The sequence below is a fragment of the Ambystoma mexicanum genome, chromosome 6q, assembly GCF_040938575.1.
Source record: "Ambystoma mexicanum isolate Mex_15411 chromosome 6q, UKY_AmexF1_1, whole genome shotgun sequence".
NCBI lineage: Eukaryota > Metazoa > Chordata > Amphibia > Caudata > Ambystomatidae > Ambystoma > Ambystoma mexicanum.
The window spans coordinates 1,346,193,754-1,346,220,300 of NC_090937.1; the positions used below are offsets into that span (position 1 = coordinate 1,346,193,754).

Here is a 26,547-nt window from a genome sequence, read left to right on the forward strand (position 1 = left end):
CTAGAAGCTCCTTGAGCTTTCCTTTTTATTTTACCTGGGATAACTACTGTTAATAGTGCACGGGGGGGGGGACACCCTTCTGTCCCTCCTGTATGTTATTTTGTGAGATCAGCACACCCCACATTATGTGAAACATCTCCCCTTTTTCACAGTACATTTTAGTTACTGTGAAGTTCATCCGACAGGTTGGTGGCAGTGTACCTTTTTGCACAACACTTTTTCAGGTTTCTACCGCACGCTGTCTTTGCAACTGCAGTAGAGACCCAGGGGTGACACCATTTGCCTACAATTGTGGCCGTTTGTTTTTAAGCCCTGTGCACAATGACTTGTTCTTAAACCTTCCTGGGTCGGGGAGGTCTTCATTTGAAAGCCTGCCAAGGTGCTCTGAGGGCCTGAAAGGACAGGAAGTGGGGGAGCGATCGGGGTCTGGCTGTCCTGAATGGAGAGCCAGTCCGCCCTTTTCTGTTAACTGCAGGAAGAGTTAGCAGTTGTGCTGTAGTTCCTGATAAATACTCAGATCCTAAAAGATGCTGACAAGTTAACCACTGGAACCAAATCCTAAGTAAGAAACGACAGCTGTAACCATTTCCAGCGACCAAAGAGCCTGATGTAATCCTTCCCTTCCAAGCGACCTGGAGGCTCCAAACGCGATGACTCCTACCCAGAGACTGGCGAGTTCCACTAGTCTTGAGAAGACCTTCAGAATGAGCCATCCCTTGACGTGCTGTAACCTTGCTGGGCTGCAGAACACCAATACCAGGGGACCTTGAGCCCGAGCGCAGTGCAGCATCTTCCGAAGTCTGATTTGGTCCTAAACTTTGGTGGCCTCTTTATGGCCCTCCAGAGACACTATTCTAATCCCTGAAGTCCCCTTACCTGAGTGCTGGACCAAGAGAGTGTAGAGAATCAGAGATATATATTAGTTCATCAGGTACCTGTTAAAGGGCTCCAAATCCATAGAGCAGTGAAAGCGTCTAAAAGTTAATGCTTACCGTAAAGTTGCTTGGTGCTCCTTTGAAAAGTTATTTTACTAGCTTTGAATAGAATTGTGGTTCACACGTCTAAAAAGTAATATAGTTGGTAGAGTTTAATCATTTCTAAAGTGAATGAGTGTAAAAGCCTGCCAATAGGATTTACCCAACTTGATTAGCTGTGTGCTCTTCAAAATGTGTGTTATTGGGTTTTGCTTTCCCTGATCTGCTTTAGTACATTTCGAAATCGGATCTGGAGTTAATACTGGTCTTTGAGTTGGTTGTAGCCCCTCTTAGAAGAATATGAGGTTCGTTACCTTGAAATAAATTGTGACTTTCTTAAAGTGTATCATTGAGTTATGCTTTCCCATAATAAATAATACATTTCTTATATAGCGCTACACACCCATAGGACTCAAGTGCTGACAGAAGGCATTATCCCACAGAGTAGTACTCAATTTATCAACCTCTGAAGGATGAAAGGCAGAGTTGACCCGGCCGGGGTTCGAACCTGCCACAGCAGGCTAGGTACAGATATCAGGGGATCTTGCTTAGCTGACTGCTATCTGACGGGCATAACGTTCCTACTTCCGTTAGGACAGTAGAATACACCTCTGAAAAGTAGATGGCTACTTACTTACCTGGAATAGCTGCTGCTCTTCATCTGTAAGGTTGCTGAGTTAATTAAAAAAAAAGTACTCTTACTTACCTGACTGAAGTCACTCCGTGTGTGGTTAGAAGATCACATGGTAAATTGCTGACCCGTTGGGTTGTGCTTTCCCTGAAGGCACTTTTAAAATGTCACTAGAGTAGCTTAAAGCCCCATGTATACAAGCTAAGTTACTACCACTGAACTGAATATTGAAAAGTAAAATTGGTGTGTAACTGTATCAATTCTTGATAGAAGAACATTACATATTTTGCAAGAGATACATGTAACTGTTGTTGTAATTACGTGCGTCTATTACTGAAAAACCCTTGTTTATTGGGACCAATAGGGCCGACTTCCCTTCATATAAACACATATCGGAGGGAGTACAAAACTCCACTCCTAGTATAAAGCTGTACCACCTGAGAACATTGGGTAGCGCACATTAGGAAAGATTATCATATTTATGATGCATCTTTCTGACCTGTATCAACCACAGAACCTCTTGCTTGGACTTGGTAACTATTTTACCTCGTCTCTAGTGGGAATCTCTTTTCCCGCTCTCCTAGTCTTGTACTCTTTTTATGGGTGACATTTTTATATCTCTCCATAGTGTGTGGTTGAAGTTCCCTACAACTTTTGGGCTTAGGCTGGGTTGCTCCTCTGGGCTCCACTGTATTTCTCTTTTTCATATACTTGGGTGAACTACTGTTCCCAAGCAATAAAGAGGGTTTTTCATTCCCTTGACATGGTGTATAAGCGAGCCAGCATGAAGTGCTGGGGGGATACAATGTATCCCCTTTCTTCCTTAGCTGGTAACATTGATACAATTGCAAGTTTAGTTGAATGGCTGGTGACAGTGTTACTACTTTTATGACCTTTAGTCATGATTACTCCCAGGCAGTTAATTCATCCCCGATAAGGCACAGAAGGGCCACCTTCTTGCTAAAAGGGTGGACTTATTTTATCACCATTTCTTGTCTGCTTGCTGTACGAGTTCTTCCGCTGACTTTCTAGGCAGGAACAACCTTATTTTTGTTTTCAACTGGAATACTGGCTTCCCGGCCCAGGCTACAGAGTGTCTGAGAAGGCATAAAACGAGGGAGGAGTCCAAAGCTCTGCAGCCCTTTGTCTTCCACCTTGCATGAAAGGGACCAACTTCCAGTGCGGGCTAGCCGTCCCAATTGGACGGCCAGAACGTCTGTTTCTGTAAAATGCAGGGGGAGATCGGAGAAGTTGTGCTGAAGCTCCTGTTAAAAACTCTAAACCTTGAAGCTGAAACCGAAGTGGACGATGAAGAAAAGATCATTGTAGCCGTTTTCACCGACCAGAAAGCCTGCTGTGTAACCAGAGAATGCATAGGTTGTGCTGTAGTTCCTGTTAAATACAGCAAACCTGGAAGCTGAAGGGTAATCGACCATTGGAACCGAAACCGAAGAGGATGAAGGAAAAATCGGCTGAAACTCCAGCGTCCGGAGAGCCTGCCATATAACCAGAGCCTGCTGTAGCCCTTCCTTCCAATTGACCTGGGGACTCAGAAAACAACGACCCTAACCCAGAGTCTGGTGAGACCCACTAGACTCAAGAAGACCTGCATTTTGAGCCATCCCACGTGTTGCTGCGTCCTTGCGTTGCTGCAATACCCCCAATACCCTGGGACCTCGAGCCACTGTGCGGTGCACAGTCTTCCAAATTCCGAAATTCGCTGAAACTTCGTGGGCATCCTGGTGGATCTCCAGAGACACAGATAGAGTGAAAAGTCCCCACAGAAGGCTGGACCTTTGCAACAACGAGAATTCAACTGCGATTTTCGGTCTTCTTCTGTGCTCCTTGAAAAGGTGCCAAATCCGCAGAACCGCATTCATTCGCAAGGGAAACCTTGCCTCGAGCCTTCTTCATCAATCCCTGCTGCTAAGTTCCTTCTGAGGTCTTGTTTTCAGTCACCACGATAAGGCATCCACTGACCGGGCATTTGGCTGCAGACCCTGAAGTACTCCAGCTGCAAAATCTTCTTCAATGCCGAGGTACTGTATTGGCTTGGGTATGTACTTGCCTTAATTCTCTTAGGATTTCTGTGTAGCTTTGGGGTGTTTTCTGTGATGGGGAGACCTCTCATCCAGTGCACTCAGTCCCACTGCTAGAATCCTGCTAGGTTGTCTTTTGCAAAGCCCCTGGACCCTCTTCTAACTCTAAAGTAAAGTACTCACCTGTTTGCCCTGTCTTCCTAAGGAACTCTGACTTGCTACTTAAGAAGCTATCCTGACACTGCTGGTTGGTCACTAGTCCTAGTGACTCCCCTTCTGCCACTGAACACTCATGCTCCAAGAATAAGGGAAAGAATTTTAAAGGGATTGGGACTTTTGCCTAGAAAAGAAAATAAGTGTTTAAAAGGTACTTACTTGTAAAGAGTTGGTTGGTAACTGTAACTAAGAGTGAACAGTTACTAAAGTTCTTACTTACCTTGGATGTGTGATGCACTATTCTTAAAAGTATGGTACAGGTAAGTAACTTGTTCCTTCTCCAGCATGGGGTCTGGCATGGAATCACATGTGCACGAATAAAGAATACATAGCAGTACACACATGCACAACCACGGGAGGTGGCAAGGCTCAACATTAAGGATCGCTTGCCTCCTCACCAGGCTCCCCTTCAAGCGAACAGGTTGCGCAGCACTGATTGGCCGACTCTGGACTCCTCCCTGGAATCCCTGTCGCCGCAGTAGAACTTCTTGAAGGTGTGCGTCAACCTCCACGAAGCAGCCCTGCAGATGTCAAGCAGGGGCACACCAGACCGGAACGCTGTGGTGGCAGCGATCGCTCTGGTCGATTGGGCTCTCAGACGGCCAGGCAGCGGTTGTTTTGCCAACGGGTGACAATGGGTGATGCAGCCGGAGAGCCACCTGGAAATGGAAGCCTTGGAGAGGGCCTTGCCATGGTTCACAGGGCCAAAGTTCACAAAAAGTAGCGACGTCTTCCGAAAACTCTTTGTGCGGTCCACATAGAACTTCAGCGCTCTAGCCACATCCAGCGAGTTCGAAGTCCTCTCAGCGGGCGACGAAGGCGTCGGAAAGAATACAGGTAACATCAAGGGCTCGTTGAGATGAAAGTCCGACGGCACCTTGGGCATGAAGGGGGGTGCGTCCGTAGTACCACCCTCGTCTTGTGGAATGTCAAACAAGGTGGTTTACAAGAGAGATCCTTGATCTCCACTCGTCGTGCGGAGGTGATGGCCACAAGAAAGCAGTTTTCCACGACAAAAATGACAGTGATGCCGAATGCATAGGATAGAACGGAGGACCCATGAGCCTAGTCAGCACCGCATTGAGCTCCCACACCGGGACCGGAGCCTTCACCGGAGGGAACGAGCAAATTGGTCCTTTGAGGAACTCCTTGACCAAACGATGACCATAAGGATGATTGTCCAGGAGATGTGGTGTAGTGGTAAATAGCCGCCAGATGAAATTTGATGGAAGCAGGTGCCAGTCCTAACTTGGCCAACAACAACAAATACGGAAGCACCTGCGGAGCAGTGACTTGTAGAGGGTCGATATTCTGGGTACGGTACCAAACGGTGAACCTCTTCCACTTGTGCCCGTAGCATTTGAGAGTAGATAAGCTCTGGTCCTGCGAGCACCTCCTTACAATCCACTGGTAGATTGTAGCCCCCAAACTCTACTGCTGCATGAGCCAGGCCTACAGGTTCAGCGATCCTGGGTTGTGGTGTAGAATCACGCTTCCTTCCCTGGTGAGAAGATCTGCGACTACCGGAAGCTTGACTGGAGGGGACGCTGACCTGTCCAGAAGGTCCGGGTACCATATCTGTCTCGACCACGCCGGTGCGACGAGGATCATCTGGCACCGGGACCATTCGAGTTTATTGACAGCCAGCCAGTGTGAGTGACAGCTAGGCTGTGCATGAATGCGAGAAACCTGCCTAAAAGGAGAGGTCTCTTGAACAGAGGGCTGAGTCGAACACTGGACAAAACATCCAAAGAAAAACTGGAAGAGAGGCTTGCTGCACCCTCCTGGACCGTTGGTTTGCTGGGTGAAGCCCTGCTGCAGTGCTGAAGCTCCAACTGCGTATAGACTAGAGAAACCCAGAATGTTCGACCTCTTCCCTTGGGTTGGTGGGATCAACAGACCACAAGACTAACTTGACTGGAACACCTTTCCCTGCTCGTAGTACTTCTTCGCTGCTGCTGGAAGCGAGTCCCAGGGGTCAGGAACACCAGAACCGAGTGCATTGTCTTTAAGCTGGACCAGACCTTCAGGAAGCTTCAGAGGACCCTCCGAAGCAGGACGACCCAAGCCTGAGCCACCTCAGAGAGCTGGACCCCAGAAGAAAGGGTAGCTGAAACCACAAAGTGCTGCGGATCTGAAGAGAGCCAGTAGCCGCCGCAGACCTTCGAACTGCAGTGCAGGAGTCCTATAGACGTCCTCCCTCTGATCCCCACGACCAAGGTCTAGGAAACAGGATCTGCAGGACTGCATCCAGAACAGAAGGCAACTGGATCCTCTTCTTCAAACTTAACGTACTGTCTAGACAAGGGGTACTTACCTCTTTGTTAGGGAGAATTCTCAGAAATGTGCCAATTCCTTTCACCTTAGAGACCCCCAGCAACTTTATTGTAAAAAATCAAGTCCTCAAAATCCAGCAGAGTCCTAGAGGGGCTACCTAGTATCCCCTTTGTCTAGTTTCTCATGTAATATTTTTTATGGTACCCTTTTAACTACCGTGGTGTGCCTTTTTTCGCCATTTCTTTGTGGAAAGGTCCTTCTTGAGATTTGCTCTGCGTGCCAAACAAGGTTTGGCCTCTTTGTTCATTTCGCCTTTGGCAGGATTCAAGAGTGAAGCCCGCCTCTGGCTCCAGAGCGTCTGGGGTAGGCAGGAAGTGAGAGAGGTGACCGAAGCTCCCTGTGCTTAGTCTCCTACGAGACCCAAATGCACTCTGATTGGTCGGCTGACTGTCCGGCAAGGACAGCCACCTGGCTGGGTGACTGACAGCTAGGTTGGAATGAATGGAACCGAAGAAGAGCTTGAAGAGGACGCCTGTTGCAACTCCTGGACAGTTGGTTTGCCCGGTGAAGCCCTGCTGTAGTGCCGAAACACCAAGTTTGCATCGACAGAGAATCCCCTGCAAGGACGACTTCTCCCCTTATCATCAACTCCAAAGTAAGCCACCTGGACATCCATCTCGGAGCTGGTTAAATTTCCACAGAGTTGCTGCTGGAAACCGTATTGCCAGGGAGAGGAACACCAGATTGTGTGCGTTGCTTTTAAGCTGGCCTAGAGCTTTTGAACGATCCTCCGGACTCCCAAGATGCAGGACTGACCAAGCCTGAGCCCCCTCAACAGAGTGTGGGACCCCAGAAGCAAGGAAAGTCCATCTCGACAGCCAGAAACCGCAGTGTTGCCATTTGCGGTAGACGCGAGGAGCTGAAACACTGAACAAGCCACTGAAAGTGAAGTTTGCCGGTTGCAAGTTTTGACCGTTCCAGTTGTTAGGGAGATTCTCTTATAAGGCTAATTTCCCAAACCTAGTGAGTCCCCCAGCAACTTTGCTGGATTTTTGGGGTTTGTTTTTTTCTCCTGCTAAGAGTGAGACTCTTTTCCTCCCACTCTTAGGCATGATTTGAGGTATGTCTGACTGTGTGTGCTTAAGGGCTATTTTTTTTTTTTTACTCCATAGGGTATTATCTGGTTTTGTGTGTGTGGTACACAGCACCCTCAGTGCAGTAACACAGGGGTGTCATAGTGACCCCCAAACATAGACTCCATACCCTGGGACTGACTACTGTCTCCCAGGGCATGTAAAGTCACCATTGACTTTACTAGTCCAAAATTGTGAACAGATCTAGTACAAACCATCATATTGTGGAAGTACTGGAAGGGGTTAATTTGTTTGCCCCTGGGTCTGTTTCCAAGGGGGCACTGTCCAGTCCCCCCTTTGAGTTTCTGGCTGGTGGCAGTGGTTACCACACAAAATATTGTACCAGAATATTTCCTATGGGATTTTCCCATTGATTTTAAACGCACCACTTTTTCGTGCAATGTTGAAGATACCGCCGGTTTATTTATTTAATATTAGGGTATTTTTGCCAGAATTCTCTTCTAAAATGGCGTTCGTGTCAGTCTCTGTAACTCCAACCAAGGTCGGTCCCTTTGTTCCACTTTTTGGTGGGCTTCTCCACAGAAGCCCTCCAACTGGTGCCACTCTGTCTGGGTTCCACAGGATGTGTGGGTGGGGTAATTGGCACCCTGGACTGCATTGCCTTAGCAACCCAAGTCGCACTCTGTTCTGATTGGGCCAGTGGTGAGCCGCCCGGCTCATCACTTAGCATGTTTGAGTGACAGCTAGGCTGTTGAATTGGGGTTTTCTGCATAAAAGCAGGGCTTTTGGGACTGGAACTTGAAAAGTCGCCACAGAACCTAAGAAATCCGAAGAGGGGAGAAGCTGAGCCATCTGCAACAACGACACCGCCGGTGGAGCCCTGCTGCAACGACCTCACCACTTTCCCCGACGACAAGAGAAGATCTTCTGCTGAAAGAGTCTTCTTCCTCTGAGGTGGTGGGATCAACCAGTTCGCCATTTCATCTTCCAGGACGCCGCTTGGTCGAATCACCCGTGCCAAACACCCCGGCGGCCGGATAGCCAAGCTTCACCACTGTGACCGTGAATACCAGGAACGCACCTTTTAACCGACAAACTCCGCGGCTGGTTTCTTCCCTGGGCAGTGCAACGACTCCAAGTTTCCTCCTCGACGAGATTCTCTCTTCCCCTGGTCGAAACCACGAACTGCACCCACTGCCAGGAACAACTGCCACCGCTGGAGCTTCCTCAACTTTAAAAAGGTACTGTGTTCCACCTGGCCTCCCTTTCTACGGTTTGCTAAAGGTGACCCTTAAATCCTTTGCTTTCCAACTGGATTGGTCCCAGACCTAACCTTACCTTCAGAATCAACCCAACCTCTTTTGAACATTTTTCACCAAGACTTGAATGCCTTTCTAAACTGTGTGATCTTGGGCACATTTCACCTTGCTCCATTTAAAGTGGGCCTGGCCTATGAACTTGGCTCTACAGTAGACTCTGCCTTCTTTAACTTGTTTTGGTCTTTTAAACGTGTTGGGAACTGTTTTATTTTCATGACCTGCCTTTTTCTCTCCCTTTTACTTAATTATTGTAGTGCCATCTAAGTTACATGCTCACCTCTGTTCTGACAAAAAGTGGTGTTTTGACTTAGACTTGTCTAAATAATTCTTAAGGGAGGTGTGTATACTTTTCTGACTGCTTGAACTTGCTTTGATTTATAATGCTAGTGTATTTTCTAAAGTGTGTGTTAAATAATTACATACTTTTGATACAAAGCTCTGGTCAGTGTTTGCTTGTTCTACTGTGTTTTTGGCCCTATTGTGTTTCCTCTGTATACTGCCTAACTCTTCTTGAGAGAAGTCTGACTGCTCAGCCACAGATACCAGGTAATTCTGGGTGGTACAGACTGATACCAATTGGGTTTACTGCTTACGCCTGTAGACTTAATCTTCTTGCAGTGGTCCCAAGGGAACTGCACAGGATTCTGCCTAACACCAGTGCATTGCAGGAGTCCGACGTCCTCCCTCTTGTCCCCACGACGGAGGCCCAGGAACAGCGAGATCTGCAGAACAGCACAGGAACAGAGGTCATCAGCTGCATCTTTTTCTTAATTTCTAAGGTACTGTAAAATGTCAGAATTTACCTCTTACTGTAGAGTGCTTGCAACTTCTACAACTCACAAGCCTAAGCTTGTGGCCCTACATTTGATTCTTCTTTTCATCAAAGACTCCTAAGAACTTGTACAAAGACTTTTTCCATTTATTACCAGAAGTGCTTCATCCTATACAACACTTTTACCCATTGACTTTGGCTTAGCCTATTGAATTGTACGACTCTTCTTGGAGGATCCAAAAGTATTTGCCTGCTTAAGAATATTTGTGGTCTCTTGTTGTTCTAATAATATTAGCCTTTTACCAACTAAAAGTATTCTAAATGCCAAAAGTAAGATATTAATGTCCCCAGCACCCCAGTTATTGAAGTCACCTGTGCGTGTAGGTGGTGTCTGTGGGCCATCCCAAAAGGGTCTTACTGATTTATAAACTAAGAGTGTACAGTATTGAAGTGAATTTGTGTGTTACTATTATATTGCTCCTTTCTGAAGAAGGCTTATTCTAACTGACTGATCAATTAATTGTTTAAACTCTTACACTCAAGGTTTCTTGCCTTTTTGAATACCTGCAACTGTAAATCTCTAACTCCACTACAGCTCTTAACGACCCCTCTTGAGATAAGCCTGGCTGCTCAATATGCTACCAAGCTTATACCAATGGTTGGGTTTCCTATACCTGTAGTCAGAGTTGTGTGTAGTGGTCCCAGGGGGTACTGCATACAAACGTTGCCTAACACTCTGTAGCTTGCTTGTTCTCACTGGAGACTTGCAGTAGCTGCTTTTTGCAGAGTGGATTCCAATTCTGTGCTTCACAAATCTTACAACTTGTGGCCCAACAGTGATTCTTTTTACTACAAACTCTCTAATAACATTGTGCAAGACTTTTGTGCTATTTGAAAGAAGTGCCTAAGCTCCCTAGAAATTGCTCAAATTGACTTTGGCGGTCCTGGCTCCCTGCAGACTCTTCTGACTCATTGACTTTTATAACTGTCCCTCATAGGTGGTGCATAAGATTAACTTGCATTGCTGGGAAAGGTCTAATCTAGACTTCATTGGGAAATTGCAAAGTATTCACATGCTCCGAGAACCTTTTTCCTTCCCTAACCTTTTCCACAACTGCACATCTTGACCCAGCAATTGTGGAGAACTATCGCCCTATCTCACTACCCCCAGTAATCAGTCAATTGTGACAACATTTTCTGCCTTCATAGATTATCATCAGCTGTTTCACCCTTTCCGGTCAGACTTCTGTGGAGAGGGGGGGAAGCCTCGATTTTCATCGACCTCCACGCGGCCTTCGAGACAGTTGAACATCAGAATTTTCTCCAATGTTTTTACAACGCAGGAATTTCAGGCATCCCTTTGAGATGGTTTAACTCTTTGCCAGACCGGGATCAAAAAATCCTGCTCCACTTTTCACATCTTTTCCCACAGTTTTGAAGTGCGGGGTCTGCCCTCTCTCCCATTTAATTTATATATGCAGGCTCTGGCTAATTTGATTACTGGCAATGGGGTACATTTTTACACCTATGCAGACACCCAGATCCTTTTTCGCCTCAATGTCCCGTCGACGGACACTCCCCCTAAATTGAAACACTGCCTATCTGCGGTCGCAGAGTGGATGGCCAATAATTGGCTTAAACTTAGAGATAAAACAGAGGTACTCTTGGTTGGCTCTAACAGCATAGAAAGATCTTAGACCTGCGACTATTGGCCAATGTCCCTGGGCCCGTGTCCTGAGCCCACACTGTTAGTGAAGAGCTTAGGGATTGAACTCATGGCCAGAGGCTGTAGAGAGGCCCAAATCTCTTTTTTGCCAATCGGGTTACACCAAACTGAAGGTTTTGAAAAAAGTCTTACCTTTCCAACCATTTGATTCTAATACCAAAAGTGTTACTGCATCTATTATGGGTTCCATAGACTAACGGCATCCATCTTGGCCAACTACTACACTGTTTACATTCCCTTCCGAACTCAGCTGCTTGTCTCGCTCTGGGAGCCCCCAGGCCTATCACATTCTCTGAATGTACTTTGCCAACTGCACTGGCTCCCCATTAGGAGCAGAGTCAAGTTTAAAATCCTCTGCATCGTTCATCAAGCCATTCACAATGCTGGGGCAGAATTCCTACAGGGCTTGTGCCCTATAATCTTAGTAAGCTGCGTAGTTCTGCTAATCATTCCCTGCAATGTACTCCCAGATTCCACAGTGCCAGGGCTGGAGGAAGATCCTGCACAGTGCTAACCCCTATGCCTTGGAACGCCCTGCCACCCGACCTTCGCAACATTTCCAAATACCTTAATTTCTGGAAAGTCTTAAAATCTCATCTGCTTTAGACTGGTTTATGGATTGGTCCTCATCTCTCACCCACTCATGCCTTGATGCCTTTTGGTCTTTGTTTGCGCTCTACATATGTCAATACAATAACTGAATAACACTGTATACACAGACTAATAGAGTCTGCTGTCCTTGAATTACTTATGGTATTCTAAAGGTCCAACTACTGTGGTTGTACGCCCCATGAATAGCATAATGTCATTCTAAATGTGCTATAGGTGATTCACCTTGAATTGCTGATTGTCATTCTTAATAAAGGTTATACCTTGGATTGTATCCCAGAAGTATCGAGTTGGTTTTTATAATTGTGTTTATATGATGTTACAGTATTTGCTTCCTCACGATTTATCTTGGCCAACTTGTATTTAAATAAATCATCTGTTTTTACAATACATAGGTCCTCATTCTGAGCTCGGGTGTAACCTGCTGGTGCCACCGGCGGGTTGGTGACGATCCGGAAACACTGAATCTGCTGCCCGACTTCTAATGTCCCGGTGGCACAGAGAAGTACTGGCGGCACGGGAAGTCAGGTGGCAGGTTTGGTAACTCCCTATTCCCAGGGAGTCCCGTAGGACTCCATGGAGTGGGGTGGACGGAAGCACCACCACCATTGCTAATGGTGCCTGTGCTTCCAGGACGACGCTGCCTACCGGGACCAAAGCGCCCGACAGGTCTGACCCTGCCGGGCGCTACAGCCCCTGCAGGCAGTCTTAGTGTGGCGGTCTGGAAACAAGTTTGCCGGTAAGCTTACCAGCACCCTGGTTTCCGGAGTGCCACACTTGGAATGAGGCCCACGGTGGCTCAGTGTTTCTTTGGATCAGATGTATGCTACAATTGCTTTGTGCCAAGCTACAGCCTTCTCTCCCTCCTAGGATAAGCATGGGTGCTCCGTCTATGCTACCAAATGTTCTAAGGTGGTACAGCCTTATACTAAGAGTGGAGTTTTGTACTGCCTCCGATATGGTTTTATGAAACCCTTAGTTTGACTTCAGAAAAACTGTCCCTAGCAATGGCTCTAAAGCATGCTTGTGTACGAAACCTGGATTGAGTAGAGGATGTAGAAGGGATACAAATGAAGAAAATAAATGGCCCCCTTTTTGGTGAAGTGTTTAACAGAGAACCCTACAAACAGCACCAATGTTTTTCACAAACTCTCGCCAACTAAAAAGTTGTCAGCTTCATGCAACGGGACCAGATTAGCTGTCTGGTCACCATCACTAGGAGGGAGTTCAGGGATAAACAAATGAAACACTCTGAACAATAATGCTACATTTTGCAAAAAAGGTTACTAGCAACATGCTTTCAAAATGAATTGACAATCACAAGATTAAGAGCTGTAAATAGTACTACAGATATCTTGAGTATGTACTTCAATCTATTTTTCGACCTCAAATATTTTAGTGTTAAGTCTTATTTTCTAAGCACTCAAAATGCTAACGGAAACAAAGAAAACCATACCTTTTTCCTTAGTTTTTTAACAGTCAGTTCATTGTCAGGAGCTTCTTTTAATACTGCCTTTATTGTCCCCTTCCAGTTAAATTTGCCTGCAATTATAAACAAATACATGTTGCAATTGTACTAGAATAACTGAATTTAAAAATAAAGACATTTAGAAAGGCACCAAAACTGGTATATTTCTAGGCCGAAAGCATCTCATCAGACTGCACTTCCACGTTAGAATAGGAATCTATAAAATAAAACATCTTGAGTCAACAGAGACAAAGCTTATTTTTTTTTGTTTGTTTTTTTTTTGTTTTATTCACTTTTTATGCGCGCCAAACCCAGGGGTAGCAGGGCGCAGTGGCAAGGAAATGCAAAAAGTACAGGTTACATCATAGTATAACGTACAGTAGAGAATACAGTAGGTCTCTGGAACACAGATAATTAAAAAAATACAAAGTTCAAGTAAGGTCAATCAGAGTTGCAGATGTATAGAGTCAAGAATTAGTGCAAGTAATTCAGTAGGAGGTAGGTGACACAGGTCAACTGAGGTCAGTCGAGGTGAGGTGTTGAATGACATTTTTTCTGAAACGAAGATAGGGCAAGTCCGCGCTTAGGTCTTGTGGTAGTGAGTTCCAGGTTTTTGCAGGAAGCTATTTCCTCCGATCGTAGTGAGTCTAAAGTTTGGTACTGTCAAGCAATTAGAATTAACAGCTCTGGTCGGTCTGAGAGATGTTCTCCTGTGGAATTTGTTAATCAGGTATCTAGGGGCGGAGTTATTAAGGGCTTTGTGGGTCAGGGATAACATCTTGGAGATTTATTTTGTTCACAGAGGTCAACTAGTTGTGATGGCGTCTGGCGGAGGAGATATGGGATCTTTTGTTTATGCCTAGTGCTGCTCTCAGGGCATTATTTTGTAGTATTTGTAGTCTTTGAGTTTTTGTTTTATTAGCTCCGGAAAATATAGAGCGTTGCAGTAATCAATTCTGGAGAGTATTAAGGCTCTGGCCAGGATTAAACAACTGCTATTGGAGAGGAATGGTTCACCGGCTCTTACCAGTTTGCACGTGTAAACCGTGGAGGAGGCAAGGGATTTTAGCTGTTTATCAAGTGAAAGGGTAGAATCAAGATAGAATCCCAGGGTTTTTACATCCTTGGACACTTGGATGATATTCCCATTTATGTTGAATGAGAAGAATTCCTGGCCTAGTTTTTTGATATTGGCTTGGGTGCCGAGGATAATCAACTCTGTTTTATCATCGTTCAGACAGAGGCCATGAGTGGCCATCCATGCCTGGATGATAAGGTATACCGTGTTCACCAATTCCGTGTCTTTAGCATGATCCCCAGAAAGCGGGAGGAGAATCTGTGTATCATGTGCATAATTAGTGTAGGTGATACCGAGATGTTCCAGATCATCAAACAAGGGCTTGGTGAAGATATTGTATAGAGTTGGGGAGACACAAGAGCCCTGGGGGACACCGCATGAGATGGGGGTGGGATCTGCCGCTGCTGAGGGGGAGAAGACTCATCGTTCTTTCACTCAGGAATGACTCAATCCATCTAATGGCTTCTGGGGAGAAATGAGCGGCGGAATCAAGTGACTACAGAGGACTTTATGGTCCACCAAATCAAAAGCAGCTGAGAGGTCCAGGAGTAGCAGGAGTACTGTTCTCCCTTTGTCTCTCAGCTCGTCAATTTGGGATTTCAAGTCAATAAGGGCAGTTTCTGTTCCGTGAAGGGGACGGAAGCCCGATTGTCTCTCTCCTAGGAGGTTGTGCAGTTCTAGATGCTTTTGAATTTGGTTGTATGTGGCTTTGTCCAGAATCTTGAGAAGAAACGGGACCGTAGTGAAAGGGCGGTAATTAGTGGGGATGAGGGGGTCTACTGTCTGCTTTTTAAGGAGGGGGATTACCTAGGACTGTTTAAGGTTGGCCGCGATGGTGCCTGAGGCAAAGGAGGCGTAAAGGGAGATTATTCTCTGGCAGCGTCTTTTATTAATTGTGCAGGGCAGATGTCACCTTTACAATTAGATGGTTTAAGCGACAGGATAATTTTTTCAACTTCCAAGGTAGTCATTTTGGAGAAGTGGAAGGTATTACTATGCGCCATCAAATTATTGGTATGGGACATTTTAGGCGAGTCCTGAATTTTGAGTACTTCTTTTTTTTGCTGGATTTTATTTTGGAGTGTGGTAATTTTATTTGTTAGGGCTTGCTGGATATCTGTGCACCAAGGTTTGTCCTTGGTACAGGCGTCTGGTGTGGCGATAGGAGACTGAAGTTCCTTTATAATGGAAAAAAGCTCTTTCATGCTGGAATTGGATTTGGCTATACGATCATCACACGAGTTAAGTTTTGCCTGGCAAACTTCTTTTTTGTAAAGTAAATCTCTGTTAACAGTAATTAAGAAACATTTTCAGTTTTGCACACTTATTTCCTGAATTTAACCATTAGGCTCGACTCACCTGGACTCAAAACAAGGTTTGTATACCATAGGTATTGAGTTGGCTAGTTTTTAAAATTGTGTTTATATGATATGTATAGTACCTACCCCCAAGATTTATCTTGGGCGCTTTATATTTAAATAAATCCTTTATTTTTACAATACATAGCGTTTCTTTCAACCATATTTATGCTGCCATTTCCTTGCACCAAGCTCTGTCCCTCCTAAAATAAGCCTGGCTGTTCGGTCCATGCTACTGTTAAGTAAGAATTAGTGCGGTCCAACTGGTGTGGGAATACACAAGTCTAGCTCTTGGTATTAGGTAATCCACGTTTTAATATAGGCCTGTAGGCAATGTGACTGAGCAGCCAGGCTCATCTCAAGAGGTAATGTGAGCTGTACAGGAAATCTGTAAATACAAGTATTCAATTAAACGCTGTGTAAATAAATAAATTATATAACTAAGATATTTAAAGCATTATTTAAAAAGCAGTAATTAGCTGTAACATTAATTCCAAGTTAGGATTCACTGAAAAAGGCGAGTGAACAATCAAACAGGTGAGTAATTCATTCATATCATACACATGTTCCAGCACACAAAAGGTGACATCTTTTGAGGTCTGTTTAGCATTTAGATAGCATCACCTTTGCAATATTGAGTTAAGGAAGGAAAGTTGGGGGTTAGAACAGACTGATTGTTTATAAGAACAGTTAGATTCTCCCAAAGGGATGCAGACAGTCTGTTATCCCATCACTAAAGTGTTCAACATTAAAACCTGTAAGGGTAGCTTTTTCTTCATGCAGTCCTCGTGTGAGGTTACACCTTGTCTTTAAACCCTTTTTGTGGCAATCCTTGGCTGCACCTTCGAGATGCCCAGGGAAGACAGGGCTACGTGGAAGGCAACTACTTAACCAAAATCATCCAACTATTGGATGATTTTCCAAAATGCTTCATCGTGGGAGCAGACAATGTCGGCTCCATGCAAATGCAGCAGATCTGCATGTCCCTGCAGGGAAAGGCTCTGGGGCTTATGGGCAAGAACACCATGATGAGGAAGACCATCCGTGGCACTTTGAGGACAACCCAGCCCTAGAGAAGCTTCTGAATCATATTCAAGGGAACGTTGGTTTTGTGTTCACCAAGGATCTGACAGAAATCAGGGACATGCTGCTGGCCAATAAGGTGCCTGCTTCAGCTCGTACCGGTGCAACTGCACCCTGTGATGTGACGACCTGCTCAAAACACCGGGCTGGGACCTTAAAAGACGTCTTTCTTCCAGGCTTTGGGTATCACCACCAAAATCTCCAGAGGAACCATTGAAATCTTGAGTGATTTACAGCTCATCAAGACTGGTCACAAAGCTGGTGCCAGTGAAGCCACACTCCTAAACAGGTTGAACAGCTCTCCATTTTCCTTCGGGCTAATCATCCAACAAATGTATGATAATGGCAGCATCTACAATCCCGAAGTGCTGGACATCACTGAGGAAGCCTTGCATGTCCGCTTTTTGGAGGGTGTGCGCAATGTTGCCAGTGTCTGCCTGCAGATTGGTTATCCCACCATTACTTCTGTGCCTCATTCAGTCATCAATGGGTACAAGAGAGTTCTGACTGTAGCTGTGGAGACAACTACAGCTTTCCACTGGCAGATAAGGTCAAGGCTTTCTTGGCTGACCCCTCTGCTTTTGTGGTTGCTACTCCTGTCGCTGCTGGTAGTACAGCTTCGGCTGCAGCTGTTAAGGAGAGGAAAGTGGAAGAATCTGAGGATTCAGACAATATGGGATTCAGTCTTTTCGATTAATCAGAGTATCTAATGTCTAACCAGTCAAATAAATAAAAAATGAACCTTTAAAAATGAAAAAACCTGCAAGGGTACAAGTACTGCCAAAGCAAACTGGGTCAAAAGGAGGCCTTTGGGGAGCTAGGACAGTCAAAGTCAAAGTTCTGATGCTCTTCTTCTTGGAAATATATGTTCTTAAATAGTCAGTGTTCAAGAGAGAAATCACAGCAACTCAAGAGCAGTCATCTTTAGAAAGCACAACCTTTACAGTGGGACAGCCGGTCCCCCACTGGGAACTGGTGCATTTCAGGCACACCAGCAGACAAACAATAACAGTTTTGGGATCCTCAGATGTCCTTGCAGAAACACTGGAGCATTGGCGGGCTATACAAAGGGTTCCCACAGATGACAACATTCAAATCAGGACCCCCCCCACTCCACGATGGCAGACAGAACAACCACACATGAAATGGCAAAAGATTAAAGAAGCCACCATGTTGGAACATAGGCGTTCATAGACAGCAGCCGTAACTATAGGGTCGTTACTGTAACCAAAATGTTACAGGAGAAGAGAGAAAGGTGATACTAGGTAACCCCCTCAGCACTCCACACAGAGTGGCGTGTGCTGATCTCTTCAAAGGAAAAGCCAAGAAAGATAAAAAGTATCCCTCTATCCCGGAGAACTGTAGTTCTCTGGGGAGATAGAAGAATATAAAAAGGAGAACCCAGAGGGCGCTAGAGGGCCAACCAAGATGGCCGCCATGGTCTGAGCTCCCGTTGTGCCCCGCATCAATCCTGCACAATCCTCCCACCTCCTGTACGTAAAAGCCTTAATTTTCCGACTCCTGGTCACCCGCCCGGCCCAGCAGCCTACCAGTGGAATCCCGGCGAAAATCGGCCATTCCTACCTGTTCGGGACCCAGCGTGACCCGGGCCCCGAGACCGGCGTGGCCGGCCCGACCCCCAGCGGTGGCTGGTCCTGCGCTGCACACCCCCTCCGCCTCGAGGACTGCGCACCGGACCCCCGAAGAGGCATCAGCGGCGTGCGTGGGGGGTACCCGAAGATCGAGAGGGGTCCGCCCGCGGTGCGTCTGTGGGGGGCCGCCCCGGACCTTGCCTGGTGGAGCGGCCGGATCGGGGGATTCGCCCGTCGGCGCTGTGGTGGGCCGCAGAGGCTTGGCAGTGGAGGAGGCCCAACATCCGCTCCCCCGGCGCGCGGCTTTCGCTGGAGCCCGCCCCCCCTTCCTGCGAGACACCCGGGCCCGCGGTGAAGCTCCCCTGCAGCGGAGATCCTCGGCGAACGTCGACGTGCGGCAGAGACATCAGGTACGGAGGGGAGGGGGGGTCGCGCTTCGTGAAATAGTCAGGCCTTCCCCAGCCGGCCCGCCCCCCCTTTTGCCCCCCCTACCACGCCAGGCCGGAGGGATTGTCGTGCCTCCCGTGGCACTCCGGAAAAGTTTCTACATGTGGACTCGGGGCAGCGAACTGTGGGCCCATTGAAGGGCTCTGGAGTGATCGGATTTCGGGGTATAGAGCTCGCTCTCCCCACACACCTAGCTCTAAATCAGGTGCCAACTCGAGGGCGGATTGCTCCACTCGGGCCTCTCCGCACACACTCTGCTGCCGGGCCGCAGTAGCTCCATCACATCAGCGTTATCCATCCCCCCACAGCGACTTCAGCAACGCGCTTCTCATAAAGAAAACACACTGTGCATCGTATTCCTCCCCCCCAGGTCAGCCAAAATCGGTCCGACAGAGCGTTTCGCAGAACGCACGAAACACAGCACAAGAGTGGGGAGCTAACGCACCATACAACCGAAAGCCCCCCAAATTGGTCCAGCCGGGTGGGTCCAAAGATCACCCATAGCACAGTAAAGCACTGCTGGTCTCACTCTAAGATCCCCAGATTCACGTTGGAAATGGGGAAAAGCGACAAATCTCAGAGGAAGTTAACTTTCGAGGGGGGTGCGACTCCTAAAGCCCCCGTTAATCGTGAGGATCAGATTCCTGCCCCCAGTAATTCACCCCAGATGGAATCAGAGGGTAACCCATCTGAAATCAAAGAACTCCTATTGGAACTGAAAGCTGGCATTGGAAATTTAAACTACAAAATGGACGGCCTCGCCTCCAAAGTCGACCTCCTTCAACACCGCATGGACACACACTCAGAACGCTTAAATGAGGTCGAACAAAGAGTGTGAAATCTAGACGATGGCGCTTCGACCCTCTCAACCAAAGTCTCGCAGCTCGAAGCTCAAATGAAAACAACAATGGCCAAATGCGAAGATTTAGAAGGCCGATCACGGAGAAATAACATAAGAATCATCGGGGTGAGGGAACAGCAGCCACAAGGTAGAATGGAGGAGTTTGTGGAGTCTCTCTGCACGTCACTCTTCAGTAGAGAGGCACTGTCTCAGGTTTTCATCGTAGAGAGAGCACACAGGATCTCTTCTGCCCGTCCTGCCCCCGGCGCGTCGCCTAGGCCAATCATCGCAAGGATGCTTAACTATAAGGACCGAGACATCATCTTACGCCTAGCTAGAGAGAAAGGAGATCTGTTCCATGATGGTGACAAAATCCATATCTATCCAGACTTCTCTCCTACAGTTCAAACCCAGAGGAAATCCTTTACCGCCATCAAACAAAGACTCAGAGCCAATCAATTACCCTACTCGATGCTCTATCCTGCACGTCTTAGAGTACAGCAAGGAGAGAGGGTCCATTTTTTCCAATCGCCCAAAGATGCAGGCATGTTTCTCGACCAGATGGGCTGCCCTGATCTGAGCCCCGGCCGCCCCAGGCCCCAAAGAGACAGAAATCTCAGGAACCCACCATAAACCGGAGCGACCAGAGTCGGCTTACAAACTCGCAATAAGTACAGGTACAACTCTTCTTGTTTACAACGCGGGGCAGGGATGCTTGGAACGCCACAGGCGCCCCTAGCACAGCTCCAGTTCATTCTCCAAAGTTCACTCAGCGACCAGTTTAGTTTTTTCTTGTTTTAAGCTGAGTCCCTTGGGGGTAAAGTTCTCACAGCGACATGGTATCCACATGTTTCGCTTTCCGTTCTATTTGGTTATTGAGAGTTCTCCCTGTGGGCCAGTTGGGGGTTGCCCACCTCAAAGAGAGAAACACCACGGGCCATTGGGGGTCTACCCATGACCGGTGCCCTCTGAGTTTATCAGGGAAGTTCTGCGCCTCCAGTTCTCAATCACCCCCCTGTTCTCCGCCTCCCAATCAGATGCCGGGGTCGTCTTGTCAAGCTGTGTTCCAACTCCTCAGCCCCAGTTCCAGCAAAACCCACCCCGATGCCACACCACGGCTATTCTCAGGTGAAGATCTCTTGTCATATAGTAAGATGTACCCCTCCCATTCAACGTTCTAACATGGAACATAAGAGGCGGCAACATTCCAGCTAAATCCAGGAAAATATTGCAATACCTCAGACGGCACGAAATTGACGTGGCGATGATTCAGGAAACCCACCTCCTCCCAGGGAAGGACCACCAATGGGCCAAGAGTTGGGGCTGTCACAGATACTACTCCTCCTACTCAACTTACTCCAGAGGAGTCGCTATTCTCATCCACAGGAGGTTGAGCTTCCGCATGATACGCACGGCGAAAGACGCAGAAGGGAGAGCGATCCTAGTGAGCGGGATAATAGCAGGCCAGAAAGTGACCCTTGTGAACTCCTACGCTCCAAACACGGATGGCCCAGACAATTTTGGATGGGTGCTCACCCAGCTCTCCATGCAGGACCCTGCTTCCGTAATCTGGGGTGGGGATATGAACACTGTTTTGGACCCAGTAAGAGACAGATCGAAAGCCTCTTCACAACCTCCTACCAAAGCGGGACTCCAAATAAAAGAAATTTGCAAGGCTTTCAACCTGCTAGACATTTGGAGGGTATCGAACGGCGGGTCGCGTGAATTCACATTTCACTCACCAGTACACAACACGAGCTCCCGCATCGACTATTTCTTTCTCTCAGCCAGCAGTCCATTTTCAGGTGATCGCTGCTGCATACATCCGAGAACACTCTCCGATCACTCCCCTCTTTTCCTCAGCTTCACACCTGCCACTCCTTACCCGCCATTACAGCGATGGCGCTTCAAAACAGGCGCAATGGGAGATGAGGTGTTTGCCTCTGAACTAAGGGAGGAGATCAACATGTTTCTCGAGGTCAATGTAGGATCAGTCCCCTCAGCAAGTACAATCTGGGAGTCCCTAAAATGCTTCATCAGAGGAATCTGCCACGCCAATGAAAACGGCATCCTAAAACTCATCAGGCGCGAGCTCACAACCAGCGAAGAGAGGCTAAAAGCTCTTGAACTCCAAGCCACAAACGGGGCAGATCCCAAAATAACAGCAGACCTGAAAGAAGAATTGCTAAAATTTAATCTCGCAGCAGACCGGGGGGTCAAATTCCTGAATCGCAACAACCAAGTCCGTCAACACGGTGAAGGTCAAAAACCTGGAGCCCTCCTAGCAAATTTAATCAGAGCTGATAGCAAGCACGCGCAAATCGATCCGATTCGGACCAAGACAGGTGAGTCGGTTCACACCGAGGAAAAGATAGCAGAGGAGTTCCGTAACTACTACCAAGACCTCTATAGTGCGAAACTCAGCAAGTCTTCAACCGCCCCACTAGAATACCTGGAAGACACAGAGCTCTACTGGGTCGAACAGGCTCTCCGTGAACCCTTAAATGAAATGATCACGCAGGAAGAGATTATAGAAGCCATAAAGTCCCTACCCAGCTCCAAAGCGCCGGGCCCTGACGGACTGACAGGAGAATTTTACAAGTCTTTTGCGAGCACCCTGGCCCCCCTCCTGGCGGAAGTCTATAGAGAGGCACTGGAAAGGGGACACCTCCCACCCTCCTCCCGTGAAGCCAATGTCATTCTGCTCCACAAACCTGGCAAGCCCCCCGAAGATTGTTCATCCTACCGACCAATTTCTCTCCTCAATCTTGACAATAAAATTCTCGCCAAGGTGCTGGCGGGGAGATTGATGCTATTGATGCCAGCCCTCGTATTGGCAGACCAAGCCGGCTTCATACCTGGCCGCAACACGACTTTCGGAATCAGGAGAATGCTCGGGGTCATTGCCGCACTGGACCCCTCGCTACAGGCTGTGGCGGTTCTTCTCGACGCCGAAAAGGCCTTCGACTCAGTGGAGTGGCCGTTTCTGTTCATGGTTCTCACCAGGATGAGCCTGGGAGCCCGCTTAATCAACCTTGTTTCCCTTCTCTACACCAGGCCACGCGCCAGCATCATCGTGGGTGCGGCCAAGTCAGCTCCAATAGAGTTGCAACGAGGCACGAGACAGGGCTGCCCACTATCGGCCTTAATTTTCGCTCTGGTGATGGAACCACTGGCCTCCAAACTCCGTGAACAACGGCAGCAGAGGGGACTCATTATTGGTCCTCACAAGCTCATCATCTCTCTCTATGCCGACGACGTTGTACTGTTCATCCGAGACCCTGAGGACAATCTGAATCCAGTCATGAGGGAAGTCATCAAGTTTGGAGCAGCGTCAGGCTTAAAAATCAATCACACTAAATCCATTGTATTCCCTCTGACCCCAGCCACCAAACAGATTCCAGACGACTTCCAATTCACATGGAAATTCTCCAAGGTTCGGTACCTCGGCATACAATTATCCCTAAAGTGTCAGGATGTGTTTCGTGATAATTACGAAGAGGCGGTCAAGTCTCTGCAAGACAGGATTTCTCGATGGAAGTCTCTTCCACTAACCCTCTGGGGTAGGGTCTCCCTGGTAAAGATGGTGATTCTACCAAAACTATTATATCTATTCAACAATATCCCTTTGTTGCTGCAACAATCCTTTTTTACAAAATTGAAAAGCCTGGTCCTTGAACTACTCTGGGCGGGCAAGCCTGCCAGAGTGGCGTACACCACGCTGACACTCCCGGTCACAAACGGGGGACTGGCGCTGCCTGACCTCGAGAGATACTACTGGGCAGCTCAAGCACAGTTCCTCAACCACTGGTATGCCTCTCCAGCTTCCCGACCACACGTACAAGTCGAACGTGCCCTCGCCACACCGAACTTCCTAACCGTGGTCGTCCTCAGTCACACACCGGTCCCCAGCTCCACGATGAACGTAATGCTCACGACGTACAAAGTCTGGAAGACTCTGGCCCAGAAAGGAGTGCATTCTCGGTACTCCCCACTCCTACCCGTCAAGTTTATTCCTGGAGTCCCACTGACCTCAGAGTCGGTGTTCCACCAGTGGGTTGAAAAACTGAACATACGAACCCTAGGGGATCTTTTCACGGAAGAGGGCTTTCTAACTCCAGAACAAGCCAAAAACAAAGGGGGCAACACTGCATTGGATGTATTCCTTTACTTCAGGACCCGCTACACTATTCAGGCGCTGCGTCAACCACCAACTTGGCAACTATTGCATAATGTTATCCAAGCACAGGGTGAAGGTAGACTGGCGTCTCAGATCTATAAATCTCTCATCCCCAATACAACCGTCGCCATCGCAGGTGCAAAAGCCAGATGGGAAAAGTCATTGCACATTAACATTTCAGACGAAGACTGGTGTTATAGTCTGAAACAAACTCAAAAAGTGGCACTTAACTCACGCCTAAAACTTGTACACTTCAACTTCCTCCATCAAACTTATCACACACCAGCAAAAACCAACAAACATCACCCAGACGCAGAAGCGAAATGCAGCAGATGCGGGACAACTTCAGCAAACTTTGTGCACCTAGCTTGGGACTGCCCCGAACTATCGTCCTTCTGGAAACAAGTCCTGGAGACGACGGCTGCTGTTGTGGGAGAACCAATACAACCGAGCCATACAGCAGCCCTGTTGGGCATGACTAGGCTGCTCTCACCTCCAACAAGAAAACTCGCCGGGGTTCTGTTGACTCTGGCTCGGAAGAGGGTTGCCATGGCCTGGGGTCGGGCCCCCCCCCTCCCCTCGACAGTCGCCGCCTGGCGCAGAGACCTGCTTTATTACCAAGATTTTGATACAGACTTCATCAAACTCCTCCCACTGCATGCCCGGCCACCTGACATCTGGGGACCATTGACACTATTCTTGAGAGGTGAAGCGGAGGACCAATTGTCTGATTCCTCGGACTCTGAAGTTATCCAGCGGTGAGGGCTGGCCTTTGGTAATTCCATATCCTTGGAGCGTGAGTTGGGGGTGGCCCACACGCAGCAGGAGATGACATTGTATCTGGGGGGGCGGAGATGTTGGGGAGGTGCGGGGGTGGCCACCGGGTGGGTACTGGGTCATGGCGCAAAGTTTAAAGTCCACCCTAATGTGGGTGTGAAGTTGTATTGAGGATTAAATACCTAAAAATAAAGTTTTTAAAAAGGAGAACCCAAAGGGTTCCCAGCAGCAGTGCTGTGCGCTGCAAACGTGAAACACAGATGCCTTTAAAAAGTAAGGCAAGATTACACAAAATATAGTAAAACATAGAAAAAGGTTCCCGTGATTAGAGCAAGAAAGGATGAGCGCAAAATGGTTCCCCTCATTCAGGGGTTTGGGAACAAGAAAAGCGTCCAGAAGTCCAGCAAAACATGCTGGGGGTCTCACTAGGAGAGGGGATTAAGCATAAAAATGATATGTCCAATCCCACCCCGACCCCCAACACACCTTTTTGGGGATCTACTTTTTAATGAGACACCACCCAGCACCTTCTGAGCAACGTTGTCAGAAGCTCCTAGAGCTTCTCCATTATTTATTTCACTTTCCTGGCTAGCCCCTGCAGTTGCCAGGGCAGGGAGCTACTTTTTATCCTACCTGTGTTTTATCTTGCGAGATCAGAACACACCGTTGGGTTAGATTTTCATTTTTATGCTAAATATCCCTGATGATACCCATTGGAGATGGCACGCGGACACTTCCTACGCCCTCAGGTGACTTAAATAGCTAGGACACTGGACATCGATTTATCGCTGGTACATTTAGAGCAATACTGCGTTTGATGTAAACGATAGAAGAGAGGAATAAAACAAAGGTTAACAAATAGTTTATAAACAGGTAAGTACTTTTAAAACCTTCCAATGCAGAGTAAATTAACCCTTTCCTGGGGCAAAGGCCAAAAGCACAAAGTCAGAGGTAAAGAGGAGTCTCTCAGGGAGCCAGCACGGCCAATGTTAAATTACACACTGTAAGATCTTTTGCAGGTAGGTAAAAAGTCTTGCAAAGTTTTTAGATATATTGAAGGGCCACAAGCTGGGAGGCTTGTGAGGGGGCAAACTTTAGCAATTTTGCAAGGTTACCAAGACAGGACTCAAATGAGAGCAAGTAATGCTACACAACAAGAGGTAAGCTCTTAGACTTTACAGTACCTCTGGTTAGAAGAAAGGGTTCCAGCTGGCTTCTGTTCCTGTGCAGATCCTGTTGTACCTAAACCTCAGTCGTGGGGACAAGAAGAAGGATGTCTGGGGACCCGGCTCTGAAATGGGAAGGTCAGCGGCAGAAAAGGCCAAACTTAAATTCAGCGGTTCTTCAGTGTTTCAGCTCTTCGCGTCAGACAGCCAATAGCAACACTGCGGTTGTTGGATACCACTCTGGACTTTCCTTGCATCCGAGGTCCAGCAGGGAGGTCAGGCTTGGTCATTCAGCGAAGTCCGGAGGATCTTCCTAGCACTCAGGCCCGACTTAAGCAACACACACAATCTGGTGTTCCTCTCCATGGCACTTTGGATGTCCATAGGGACATCCAAAGCCCCAGTCGTGGGGACCATAGGGAGGATGTCCCGACATCCTCCCTATGGTCCCCACGACTGAGGCTCAGGAACAGTGAGATCTGCAGGAACCAATGACTTCAGCTGCAATTGTTTCTTCATACTAAGATACTGTGCCAACCCGATTGAGAGAATGCCACTACGGCAGTGAAAGTTCATGAAACTTTCCCAACTTGCAGGCCTAATCAGCTTGTGACGCCACAAATGATCCCTTTCCGCCTAAACTACTTCTGAGAACTTTTGCAAAGATTTTACCGTTTGATGCCAGACCTGTTCTTTCCGATCCAGAACACTAGCCCATTGACTTTGGCCTGGCCTATTGGCTTGAATTGAACTCTGGTGAACTGAAACTATTTGCACTGTCTAACAAGTATATGTGATCTATTCTACTTACTTTGTCCCTTTTGCTCACTTCTAAGTAACTGAACTGCCATTTGGCTCCTATTTCAGGTTGTATTGAAGTGCATTGAGATATAATATTAA

At 47.5% G+C, this 26,547-nt stretch overlaps 1 protein-coding gene and 1 pseudogene across 1 annotated transcript in view; one reads left to right on the forward strand and one right to left on the reverse strand.

The window, feature by feature from the left end:
• Positions 1 to 26,547, reverse strand: part of LYAR (Ly1 antibody reactive) — a 110,991-nt gene that overhangs the window by 3,874 nt on the left and 80,570 nt on the right. The window contains exon 8 of the mRNA XM_069631966.1: positions 13,114 to 13,199. Coding sequence (XP_069488067.1) covers positions 13,114 to 13,199 — 86 coding nt within the window. The remainder of the gene's footprint in view (positions 1 to 13,113; positions 13,200 to 26,547) is intronic.
• On the forward strand, positions 16,333 to 17,356 carry LOC138516666 (large ribosomal subunit protein uL10-like; annotated as a pseudogene).